This window comes from Cynara cardunculus (assembly GCF_001531365.2).
Source record: "Cynara cardunculus var. scolymus isolate 2C chromosome LG 1, CcrdV1, whole genome shotgun sequence".
NCBI lineage: Eukaryota > Viridiplantae > Streptophyta > Magnoliopsida > Asterales > Asteraceae > Cynara > Cynara cardunculus.
Window position 1 is genome coordinate 43,445,448 of NC_037528.1, and position 13,964 is coordinate 43,459,411.

Here is a 13,964-nt window from a genome sequence, read left to right on the forward strand (position 1 = left end):
GTTGCAACATCTAAGCAAACTGTTTTCTTACTTGTTATTTTTGGTTGCTCGACACCCTCTTTCAATTTTTGCATTCTAGTTGATGAACCTCTCACATATCTCACTACATCTCTAATTTTACCAATACTTGCATCATAATCGTTTAACCCATCTTGCACAATCAAGTTAAGAATGTGTGAAGCACATCTTAAGTGCATGTGTTGACCTCCCAAAATTGCATCGCCCTATTCATTAACAGTATTAATGACATATTGAATCGACACATTATATGGTCATGCATTATCTACAATAATGGTAAACATCCTTCCAAGTGCCCATTCAAGTAAGCATTGCTCAATAACCTTACTAAGTGTATCCCCCTTACTGTTAGGTACAACACAATAATTCAATAATTATTTTTATGCAAAACCCAAGAACGATCAACAAAATGAGCAGTTAAACACATATAATGCAAATTCTGACAAGACTTCCATGTATCAGTTGTAAGATAAACTATTTTTTTTTTCTTCACAAACATGTCTCTTAAGCTTTTTATCTTTCTAAGATAAAAGTTCATGATATCCCTCGTAATTGTAGTTCTAAAAGGGATGTGAAAACCTAGGATCTACTTCGGAAAACAAGTATTTGAACCTCTCATTCTCTACAAAAGAGAATGGAAGCTCATCTTTGAAGATCATCCTAGCAACATAATCTCTTAGTATTTTCGGGATCATACTTATGTGTTACCAAATTAGCTCCCTCCACTTTCAACCTTTCAAAACACACCTTTGCTTGGTTCTTGTCACCTCTCACAGGAAACCTTTTACATTGGGTGTTAATGTGATTTAACAAATTATTTGTACCGTTCTTTTTATTACCACATGTGTATTGACTACCGCAATAGTTGCATTTAGCTTTTTCGATACCTTTAGTATCACATACCTTCGTAAAGTGGTTCCAAACCATCGATGAAGCTCTAGTTGACCTTGGCTTTTAAGTTCCTTAGGTGTCATTGGTAGGCATGCATGTTGGACGGTGGTGTTGCACTTTCTTCAATATTAACGGGTACATTTTCTTCGTTATGTGCAAGCTTAATGTCGGGATCATCTTCATCGATGAGAGATATAGGTTTAATGGCGTTAGTAGTTGAATCCACCTGTCAAGTAACCATTTGCTTCATTATTATTTAATTTAAACTTATAATTTATAATCGACCGATTAAACTCTAATTAAGGTCAACACAAAACATGAGCTAATACATATTACTATTAATTAACTTACATAAAAGGTAAAACTAGGAGTTATTACTAATTGTTTCCTGAATGCAAAGTTAGTTGTCAATGGGATTCTTTATGCCTGTCCTCATCTATTGATTCTTTATGCATGTCCTCATCTAAATTATATACCAAGCAAAAGACAACTTATTAAAGTTGAAGAAATAGCTTATTAGACACAAAATAGGTAGTAAAAAAAACTTATTAGAGTTGAAGAACTTAGATAACTTGAAGTAGAAGTCGTTTAGGAGTAGAAAGTTGATAATCGATCGGTCGGTCGTCGACGTGGGGAGCTGCAATAAACCAGAGTAAATGAAACATTTAAAGCGAATGACTTGCAGTATTGTTCATCTTTCCATTTTCTGTATTTTAGTAAATGTGAAAATACATAAGTAAATATATTTTAGTAAATGATTACTTTTCTGTTCTTTTGATAACTCAATGACAAGTTTTTTTTCCTAATAGAAAACACCCACTTTAACAGTTTGGTATTTTATTCCAACTTATAATTCTTTCTTAAAATATTTTTTTGAAGTATATAATATTTATATACGGCAAATAGAACAAATAAAATCACACACCCTCGTCACTTTTGGTGAGGTTTGAACCCTTAACCTCCTAGAAGGCCAAATACTCACATACTGCTAGGCCAAATGCCATTTGGTTCTTTCTTAAAATGTTACTGATCATAATATGTTTTATTATTGTTTCAGATTTTTGCTATTCCAATTTTCTTTACGTGCATACTCCAATCATCACCACCAGTGATTGTGAAGCTGTTGGAGAGATGTTTTAGGTCAAAACTCTGATTAATGAAGCAGAAAAGTTGGAAAAAGAACTGATCAAGAATCCTCCTCCATCCCAAGAAGAAGTGGATATGGCCAAGGGTGTTGTCAAGGAAAAAAGGTGAAATGGTACTCATGAATGCTATAGAAATCAGGTGGGTCTTAAGAGTTGCTAGATGTCTTCAACAGGTGCAACATATATGACAAGTAAACTAAAATACAGTGTTCAAAGTAAACTAAAATATAGTGTTCAAACAGATGCAAATAGGTGAAATCGATGATAAGTAAACTAAAATACAGTGTTCAAAGTTCAAACATGTGTTCGATCGAGAAGAAGATGGAAGCAGTCAAGCAGTGTTTGTGACTTCGTCTGTTCAATACTCGATTGGGATTTGGGAGAAAGAACGAAACATTCAAGAAGTGTTCGTCGATCGTTTTCGTCACTTCTTGGTTGTCCTTTTGGGAGAAAGAATGGAAGCAGTTCGAGCGGCTAAGGTTACTTAAACTTAAAACTTTTGTATAACACTATCAATAAAAAAAACTTAAAGCTTATAACTTTTGTATATAGGTCGGCTAGGGAAATTCGGTCGATCTAATATACAGTGTTCAAACTTCAAACATGTGTTCCATCTTTGTTGCTTGCCATACGTCTCCATGTGTGTACAAGTAACAAGTTTTTAAGTTTATCTTTCTGTGAATATGGATTCAATGGGGCAATCGTTTGGGCCGTATGGATATATTTTTTGTAACTTTTGTGCCAGATATCATTTCTCGTACAATTGTCCTTCAAACCCTGAGTCTCATTATTTCATGGGAGATAGTAATTGGGATAACTCACATTTCAATGTTTACACTCAATCAGGAGAGGAGCATCTGATTTTTTTTTTAAATAGTCAAAATCACGACATATTCACATCACCAGTACCTCCCTACCAAGATTGGAGTAACAATTATCCAAATACTTTTGACCAATCTTGGGAGGAATAGGCTGATTTTTCTTCGAAGTTTCAAGGGGGTGATTTTACCAAGTGGTATTGAGTACTCTAAGTGTGTTGGTAAGGATGAGAGTGAGGCCAATGATTTGGTGAGAAGTCAAGAGATAGAAAGTTTCGAGAAATCACCTGAGCATTTGATCAACCCTTCTTCACTTCATAATAGTGAACAGGTGCAACAAAATGCCCATATTGTCATTACCTCATGCTTTGAATTTGTGCAGGAAAAACATATTATTACAGATACTGGAACATTCCTGCGGCAAAGCTGTGCAGAAAATCTTCAAGTTGTTTTTTAAAAAAGGACGTGACGATCAATCCAAGGACTCGGGAGGCTTCATAAAATCATGTTCTATTATTGGAGAGATGTGGAGAACTCTTTGTGGGATGAAATATTCTCCTATTTTTGCCATTAAAATATTGTGTCGCAATCAAGTGATGGGGAAAGTCTATAAACATAGGTGGAAAAAGAGAACACCAAAAAGAGTTGGTAAGGATGGTCCGGCCTGAAGCACATACTGATTTGCTCTAATAAATACCTCCATTCCTAAAGAAGTTATCATATCTGCAGCACAGGCTATGCAGCCTACTCCTTGGGAGTAGGACAAGTTTAAATCATCTTTATTTAGTCTCTATTTTTTCATTCTTGAGTCTATGATAGTTTTACATTTTTAGATTTTTTTTTACAAGATTGCATGTTTAGTGATTTTGCCTTTGATTTTATAGCTCAAATAATTATAAGGTTTTGGTTATTCACCTAGTAATTATGTTCTTGCTAGAACTAGAAACTACCTTCTTGGGACACAACTTGACTCACACACTACATACATGAGGGAAATGATATAGGCCTTTCTTCTTGTCTCACAAATAGCCACTTGTACCCTCTATATACACTACATACCCCATATAGTCAGTGAGGACATTATCAAAATTCAAGTTTGGGGGAGGGTTATCCACTAAGGCCAAAACATTAACGCAAAAGAGCAAAACTCTAAACAGATGCCTTAGTTAGGAATGGTTAAAAGCACTAAAAATGTCCCATAGGGGCAACGTGCATGCTTTCAACAAAAAGAGCACAAAGTGCCAAAAAAAATCAATGTTGAAGCACAAGAAAAAGGTTAGGTGAAAAAAAGCCAAAGAGAGTAACCCCATAAAAACCCTATTGATCCTAAATGAGAGGTGTAAGTTTGACAAAGAAAAGATTAGTGGTAACATATTGTTCATACATATAATGAGGCTATTAGTGGTTCACTAAAAATTTATGAAAGGCTATGAAGCTCATGATGGTATGCTTTGCAATATGTGTGCACTTAATGTCATAATCTTGTATACTTTTTCAAATTGAGTCATTTTCTTTTTGTCTTTTAGTTGCTTGGGGAATACATTAATTATTCAAAGCATAAAGCACATATTTCTTTACTTTTAGGTAGTTTATTTTCTTTTATTTCAATCTTGAGTCCTTTTTATTACATTATTGTCCATTTGTCTATCCATAGAGCTAAAAGTGATTTACTGTCCTTAAACCAGCTAAATCTTCATTTATATGCCTACTGTTCTATGCTACAACATTCCTCCAGCATTTTTTTTATGATGCGGCTTTTTAGAAGAGCTTTGTGAATTCAGCTGTTGTATGAAGATAAGGACAAATTTTTATGAACTCTTGGTTAAAGACTAATGGCCTGCAAAGAAGACTCTAGAAAAAGTACTTTGTGTACTTGATATGATTATCCTTTTTTACTTTTGTATTTTTTTTGTCTCCTTTTGAGGAACCTTGTCTTCCCAAGAATTTTGTCTTTTCTTCCCCTATTTTAGTACAAATAAGACCCCTTAGAACTCATTTTATGTATCCCTTGATCAGATTAAGATCTGAAGTTACTTTCTATATCCAAGTTAGTTCTTGAATTTCTTTAAAACATGTTCTTTAAGATATATTATTGCAACATTGCTCTTATCTTTACTTTATTTACTTTCCTTGTCATTTTACTTTCCGCTATTTACATTCATTCATTTAATTTCCATCAATTATATTTATGTCTTTACTTTCTGTTATTTATATTCTTTGTAATTTACTTTTCGTAATAAGTAGCCAATTCCATTAGCTTGGGTGTGAGACAAATGGTAAGATTTTAAACTGAAGAAAAGTGGACGTTCTTTCGCAATAACAACGTTTCACTATTTCATTCAAGTTTTATAGAAACCAATGACAATTTTTGACAAGTTGATCACTTTAAAAGTGTTAAAGTGTCATGCTCTTAGAGATAAGTCATTGAATGCATATCAACTTGAATGATATGAGAGGTGAACTTGAGAAAGTTGCCGACAAGGAGACTTGTCATTTATATCTTTCAAACTAATTAATTCTCGACAGGTTGGTTTTATTTAAAGTGTTAAAATGTGGTAGATTCAGAGAAGAACTACTTAGAGCACACGTCAACTTGAATGATGTAGAAATCGGCTCGATGGAGTGATTTTTAACAAATAGATTTGTTTATCCATGTATTTGAAGGAAACCATTCGTCACTAACTAGTTATAGCTGACTGCTTACTGTAGCATCCCTACGACATTGTCTGTTGGAATTTGTGTTTATGTCTTATCACAAGTCTTGCACCCATGCTACCTTTTTTATATTATGTGATTTCAATAGTGTTAACTCACATCCCATCAAAGTATTTCAATTTGCCATATAAAGTTAGTCTTTCAACTCGAGATTTTGCAACTTAAGATACCTATCCATATGGAATACGATACTTGGTACTTACTATTTTATTACTTGAAAGACGATATTGGGACTAATTGTATACTTGCTTTTGGTCATGATTGTTAAGTCTGTGGGTGTGTAAAAGCTCCTGTCAGTAGCTTAATATATGTTATGACAAGCCTTAGGCTTGGCATCGCTTATGGTTTGAGTATTCAAGTTTCTTAAAGGGACCATGAATTATGGTTTGAGTTATTTAGGATACCCTTCGGTAGGGTATTCAGATGCGAGGTGGATATCCAACATGGAAGATCATTCCTCTACTAGTGATCGGGTATTCTTGGTTGGGAGAGGTGCCATCTCTTGGACGTCCAAGAAGCAAACTTGCATTATAAACTCAACAATGGAATCTGAGTTTGTTGCTTAGTTGCTGTTGGGAAAGAGCTAGAGTGTCTAAAGGATTTGATTTATGAGATTCCATTATGGTCAAAGTGGATTGCAACTATTTCTATTCGTTGTGGTAGTGCTACCACTTTGGCTGAGACTTATAGCCAAGTTTATAATGGCAAGTCTATACACTTGGGTGTTAGACATAGCATGATTAGAGAATTAATCATGGATGGTGTAATATCAGTTGAGTTTGTTAGAACACAACAAAACCTCGCAGATCATTTGACTAAAGGTCTGGCAAGAGACTTAGTTCACAAGTCTGCAATTGGGATGGGATTAAAGTCCATCTAAATCTACAATGGTGAGACACCCAATTCCCTTGTAAAATGACATCAGAAGTTGAATTCAATGTGGAAATCTCATACTTGTAGATTGTAATACAGTTAGTATCATCCCAGGTATGTGTTCAATTCTCCAGTAGGCTAGGCTGAAGTTTATCTTCTTAATAATTTATTTGATAAAGTGTATTGCGGGTAGATGAATTAAATGAATTACCTATGTGATTGTGAAGTGTAGCCGCATTTCAAAAGGTTTGAAACTTGACCTTTATACAATCATGAGAGGATTATGACACACGACTTTATCAACGTGTCATGCTTTATTTTACTAGATTAGTATAGAAACTAACTTGTATGTATTTTATCTTCAGGTATTCAAATGGGTTGATGGGTTAAATCCTTAGTACACCTTGATTCTCAAATATTTGAAACATGTAAAATACTAACATGAAAAATTCAATCGGTTTCGGCATTTTCATTTATGTGCAAGTTTGTTTTGTTCAATTTACTGTGTTTCATGGGTTAACACTGAAATGGGGGAGGATTGTTGATGATTTTAGTTTCACAGGTTGCTTAAGTGAAACTGGAATTAACACGAGTGACAATGAGTTTCAAACTATGATCCAATATAAGTTAGGTGGTGCATAGTGCAATCTTGTATATAAGATGAGTTTTATTTCAGACACGAAGAAAAAGCAGGGGTAAGGGGACAACATCTCTAGCATGGTCTAAGGGGCAGCGCCTCAAAACCTCCATAAAATTTTGGACTCAAAATACATTGGAAAATGTGATCAGAATGAAAAGATACATCATTTCGTGATCAGTTTTGAGGTTCAATCATGTGGTATTCAGACTTAGTAAAATCGACTAATTGGTATCCAAACTTAGAGATCGAATCTCTAAACAAATTAAGTCCAGCTTTAGTTGGTCTTAGTCCTATCTCTGGACATGTATGTTCAAATTTCTAGATCTATATATTTAAGGAACCCATGATCTTACCTATTAACGGTTATAACCGTCTGTAACTGATTCTAACTTCCTAAGAACCGTCATTTATGTTAATCTTACCCATTTTTCGAATGGAACAAGTATATATACGAGATATACACCAGTTTTTTGGGGTTGGAAGAATCTGAACATTCAAAATATTCTCCAGTAATTTTGACTTTCATATTTATGCCTAAATTCGAAAGTATTCTTGAGAATTATCCTAGAGTGAACTTTTTGATATCCAGACATATGGTTGAAATATCAATTCGGAAAGTGAACTTACACAATTTCCAAGCAATCCATATTTTGATTACTATTTACTCTATTTCTGTAATCCTAATTTTCAAATACTCGTTTTCAAAGGGTGTTAGAGAAGAACACATATAACAGTTTGACGATGAAGCGCGCAACACTACCAAAAAAACAACTTTTTCCGGCGGACAAATCCGACGGAAATCCGCCGGAAAAAGTGATTCCCGGCGGATTTGTCCGCCGGAAAAAAGGGCGCCGGTGATTGTTTTTCCGACGGCTTTTCCGGCGGATTTTCCCCGTTTCCGGCGGATTACAGCCGCCGGAAAATCTTCGCCGGTTTTTAAAAAAAATATTGATTAACTTAACAAATAATTATTTTAAAAAAAAAAAAATCCGGCGGAATATTCCGCCAGAAACATTTTTCGCCGGAAAAATAATACTTTCTAAAAGATTTAATTTTTTTTTAAATATTACCGGCGGATAAATCCGTCGGAAATCCGCCGGAAAAAAAATATATATATATAGTAATATTTTTTAAATAATATTTTTAAAAAAACTTAATTTTTTTTAAAAATACCGACAGATAAATCTGTCGGAAATCCGCCGAAAAAGTATATATATAATAATTTTTTTTAAAAAAAATAATATTTTAAAAAAGATCTAATTTTTTTTAAAAAATACCGACGAATAAATCCGCCGGAAATATATATATAATAACATTTTAAATTTATTTTAAAATTAATATTTAAAACATGTTTATGGCTAAGTCATTTATGGCTAAGTCATATAACAGTTTGACGATGAAGCACCCAAGGGGCTGTCATTTATTCAAGCTAAGTAATTTATTCAAGGAGAAAGACCAACTTTATATGGCTAAGTCATTTATTCACAAGGGGCTAAGTCATTTATTCAAGCTAAGTCATTTATTCAAGGAGAAAGACCAACTTTATATGGCTAAGTCATTTATTCAAGGAGAAAGACCAACTTTATACAATTCGAAGATGGAGCAAGGTTGGATGAGCAAAAATTTCAATTGTGTAGTTATTAGTTTTGAATTTTTTGGTTTCCAATGGAAACGGTAAGGTAACACAAGGTTTCATTCACTTATGGTTTCTATTTGGAATTGTATATCTTATTTACTTCTGTTTCAAGGTTCTTATAGTTTGATTTAGATTTTTAGTTCATCTACATTTCTTCATCTAATTTATGATTTGATATGAGCCACCCCAGCCACTACCTGTCATGTGAAATGAAACCAAACACTGACTTAACGAAATGCACACAACATATTAAAAACCCAAAATCGCATCTACAGAAAGAACATAATTCCCTTTAAGCTTCGAACGATGGCAAACAAAACGAAACCAACATAATACAAGAGTATTCTAGCCACCCCAAAGATTTATATATGCACACCACCCATCACTCGACTAACATTTTTATATATCCAACACAGAAACACCACCACATGCAACCCATGCATGATCATGATCACATCACCCTTCACTTCTCTTGGTTCTTTTCACGCTTCACTTGCACACGATACACACCTCCTCGATCTCCTCCACCACCCTCTTCCATATATCCAACGTCGTTGAATGCCTGACCACTCATCTGATCAGATTGCTTCAGTGCCTCAGCCGTGCCGCCCACTGGTTCCACCTCCGCCACCTCCGTAGTCACCACCTCACCACCTTTTCCCACACCACTCCTTCCAGTACTGCAGAGTTCACAGATATATACACCCAATCAACCCAATTACCATTTCAAAAACACAATAAAGAACAAGTCCAATAATCATACCTGTGCCCTCCAGACCCAGAAGTATCCAAGCGTGTACCCTTGGCCTCGTACCCTTGATCTTTCAAATGCATAGTCTCTAACTTCCTCCTTGCATCTTCTTCTGTCTCATTTAATGTACCCTACAGAATATTCGAAAATAAATCATATTTTTTTACAGTCTGAATTCATTACATTTATGGAATCAAATTACCAACCTTCGCAGCATCTCCAGTTGCAGAAAGATTCTCTGTAGTTTCCTCTTTCTTGCCAGTAAGAAAGCCCATAGCTTTCCTTGCAGCATCTGCAGCCGAATCCTTCAGTTCACTTATTTTCCCAACAGTCGTATCCTTCCCTTCCTTTGCTTTATCGGCCGTGTAATCTTTGGCAGCCGTCGCCTTGTCGGCGGTGTAATCCTTTGTATCAATCGCCTTTTGAGCAGCATAATCTTTGTACTCACCCAACTTCCCCACTGTTGCGTCCTTTGACTCTTTTGCCTTTTCAGCAGTATAATCTTTTGCTTCTTTCGCTTTATCAGCAGCATAGTCTTTGTACTCCCCCATCTTTCCCACTGTTGAGTCTTTGGCTTCTTTCGACTTTTGGGCTGCTGAGTCAGCGGTTTCTCTCGCTTTCTGTGTAGTGTAGTCTTTGTACTGGCCGGTCTTATTGGCAGCTTCACCAGCTTTTTGTGCAGTGTAGTCCTTGTACTCTCTGGCTTTCTCCATTGTCGTATCTTTAGCTTCTTTCGCTTTTCGAGCAGTTGCATCCGCCGTTTCTCTGGACTTCTGTTTTGTCTCCGCCGCCTTATCGGCACCGTAATCCTCCGCCCTTCGGAGGGCTGCTTCGTTGTTTCGTCTCTCCCGTTCAGCAGCTTCTCCGCTGACAACCGATGCCTTTTCGGTGGCCTCATGAGTTTTTCCAGTCACAGCGTCCTTGGCACTGCCAAGAGTGCCAGTAACCGTTTGAAATATGCTGCCAATGATACCAGGCCTGTTCTGATCTGATCGTGTCTCATGGTGCTCGATCACAACTTCTTGACCAACCCCTCTTTGTCGGTTGACATCTTGGAGCTCATCGGCGGCGGCCCTGGCGGCCTCCTCCGCCCTCACTTCCTTTCCTCTTACATCTTCCCTTGCCTTTTCCTGTTGTGAAGCCATTTTTGATGCCAAAATCAATGGTTACACTCTTAAAACACCTGGACTGAGAATCAAAAGAAATTCAAGCTTAGGCTTCTGTGGGTGGTTTTAAGGATAGAATCTGAGAGTCGTGAGCGAAAGAGATGGGAATATAAGGGGAATGAAAGATCTTAATACTTGTGAAGTAGGCGACGTGGGAGGTAGAGTTCTTGGCAGGTGGGGTGATGGTGTGTGTTGATTGGGAGACATGTGGCATGGCAGGGAGAGACGTGTAGCACATGCAGAGCTCACATACGTAGACGAATTCACACACACTCTATTTTCGGTTATTATGGGGTCGTAAACCTAAAAAATGTTCTATAAAACGATTATTCGGAAATATTATCTTACACGATGAATATGATACGGATTCAAAATTTTATCCAGCAAAAGTAATTGAAGGATCAAAAATCTTACTTGATAAGTGAAGAAAATGATTCTTGTTATTATTAATGTTTACCGGATAAATTATTATATACGATACAATTTTGATAGATTAAAATCTTAATTGATAATTAAGTGATAATATTGAATTTTACACTACTAGAAAACCAGATATTAGCGACGAACATCAACGAGAAAAAACAATCTCTCGCAGATTAGCGAGGGATTGTCCAGAAACTGAATCCCTAGCTGATCTGTGAGGGATTAACGAAGGAATAGCCAAAAACTGAATCCATCGCTGATCCCTCGTAGATCAGCGAGGGATTGAGTTTCTGGATAATCTCTCGCTGATCTCTCGTTGATCTGCGAGGGATCAGCGAGGGAATAGCCAAAAAACTGAATCCCTCACTGATCTCTCGCAGATCAGCGAGGGATTCAGTTCCTGGACAATCCTTCGCTGCGAGGGATTGTCCAGAAACTGATTTTCGACAATTTTTTTATTTTATAACTACAAATTTAATTACTTATTAATTTTTAATTATTTATTATTAAATTTCCAATTGTTTGTTATTTATTAGAATATTACAAAAATTAATTAATTAATTAAACCAAAATAAAGCCCATTAAACCGAATAAAGCCCATTAAGACTCATTAAACCGAATAAAGTTCATTAAGGCCCGATACACTCAAAATAGTCATGTAAATGGATTAAGGCCCAATAAAATTGAACAAAACCCAGTTAAATGGGTTAAGGCCCAATAAAACCGAGAATGAATATACGAATATATAAATATATAAATATGTACATGTAACACATAAAAATCAAGAAAATCAAGACAATTCCCTCGCTGATCCCTTCCTGATCAGCGAGGGATCAGCGAGGGAATTGGCAAAAATCAGATTCTCTCGCTGATCCCTCACTGATCAGCGAGGGATCAGCGAGAGTATTGACAAAAATCAGATTCCCTTGCTGATCCCTCACTGATCAGCAATGGAACATACAAAAATCAGATTCCCTCGCTGATCCCTCACTGATTAGCGAGGGATCAGTGAGGGAATCTGATTTTCGCCATTTTTTTCATTTTACAACTACAAATTTAATTACTTATTAATTTTTAATTATTGATTATTAAATTTCCAATTATTTATTAATTTTTAGAATATTACAAAAAATAATTAATAAAACCGAATAAAGCCCATTGAGGCCCATTAAACCGAATAAAGTCAAATAAAACTGAATAAAGTTCATTAAAACCCGATAAAATCAATGAAGCCCGATAAATGGATTAAGGCTCAATAAAACCGAACAAAACCTAGTTAAATGGGTTAAGGCACAATAAAGCAGAATAAATCCGCATATAACACACACACACACACACTATCTATACATTCACATATGTTTAAACAATATACATCGATCCGAGAGATGTATGGCAACCAGTACACATCGTATATATATGTATATAACATTGACCGACGGGTATATACATATAACACATACAACGTCGTGTAAACATATGTATATAACACGGGCTGACAGACATATATAGTTATAACACATGCACATGTATACATACGCTACCTAAATATATAAATGTGTACATGTAACACATAAAAATCAAGAAAATCAAGAAAATAGGACAATTCCCTCGCTGATCCCTCGCTGATCAACGAGGGATCAGCGAGGGACTTGGCAAAAATTAGTTTCCCTCGCTGATCCCTCGCAGATCAGCGAGGGAATTGTCAAAAATTAGTTTCCCTCGCTGATTTGCGTGAGATTTTCCTATTTTCTTGATTTTTTCGATTTTTATGTGTTATATGTAGATATTATTATGTGTTGGTGTCGTATGTATACATGTATATGTGTTGTTTGTGTGTGTGTGTATATATATATATATATATATATATATATATTGTGGTTGCTAACCGCAATTTGTATTATATGTACACATGTATTTATTCGGTTTTATTGGGCCAAGGGACTTTATTAGGTTTATTGGGCCTTATGAGATTATTCGGTTTTATTGGACCTTAATCAATTTATCGGGCCTTAATGGCTTTATTCGGTTTTATTGGGCCTTAATGGACTTTATTAGGTTTTATTGGGCCTTAATGAGATTTATTTGGTTTATTGGGCCTTAATGGGATTTACTTGGTTTATCGGGCCTTAATGAGATTTATTCTGTTTTATTGGGCCTTAATCCATTTATCGGGTCTTAATGGGCTTCATTCGGTTTTATTGGGTCTTAATGGGCTTCATTCGGTTTTATTAGGCCTTAATGGGCTTCATTCGGTTTATTGGGCTTTAATGGAATTTATTCGGTTTAATGTAATAATTAATAATTAATTAAATTTTTAGTTATTAATTAAAAAAGTAATTAAATAAATTAAATAATTAAAAAAGAAATACCTTTTTAGCGACGGAATTTCCCTCGGAAATCCGTCGCTGATCCCTACCTATAAATAAGACCCATCTAGGTCACGCCTCCATTATCATATTTACTAATTACCTTCTTCGAATCGAGCATCCATCTAGGTCACGTCTATGAGGAAGACCAAGTCGCCGACCCCTCGTCGCCAACCGCCACCGTCGCCTTCCCGTCGCCGACCACCATCGCTTCCCGTCGCCGACCACCACTGCCCGTCGCCGACCACTGCCGTCTCCATTTCCGACCGTCGTCGACCACTGCCGTCTCCATTTCCGACCACCATGGCCTTCCCACCACTGCCGTCTCCATTTCCGACCACCACTGCCTTCCGACCACCACCGCCGTCTGTGTTTACTTAGGTTTGTTTTGTTTTAATGATTTTTTCGCTTTTGTTTCTTAAACATATGTGTTTTAATGTTACTGTTTCTTAATAATCTGTTTTGTACAACAGATTAAGAATCTGTTTATAATTAAGAATCTCCATTTCGATGCATTTCTAA

The 13,964-nt window shown here is 35.9% G+C and overlaps 1 protein-coding gene across 1 annotated transcript; it reads right to left on the reverse strand.

Moving 5' to 3' along the window:
* Window positions 1-8,973: 8,973 nt before the first annotated feature.
* LOC112525095 (embryonic protein DC-8) lies at window positions 8,974-10,748 on the reverse strand. The gene is made up of 3 exons (XM_025135053.1): window positions 9,694-10,748; window positions 9,500-9,618; window positions 8,974-9,416 (listed from the first exon to the last, which is right to left on the reverse strand). The coding sequence occupies exons 1-3, from the start codon at window positions 10,630-10,632 to the stop codon at window positions 9,200-9,202; spliced, it is 1,275 nt and encodes a 424-aa protein (XP_024990821.1). The 5' UTR covers window positions 10,633-10,748; the 3' UTR covers window positions 8,974-9,199.
* Window positions 10,749-13,964: the final 3,216 nt, after the last annotated feature.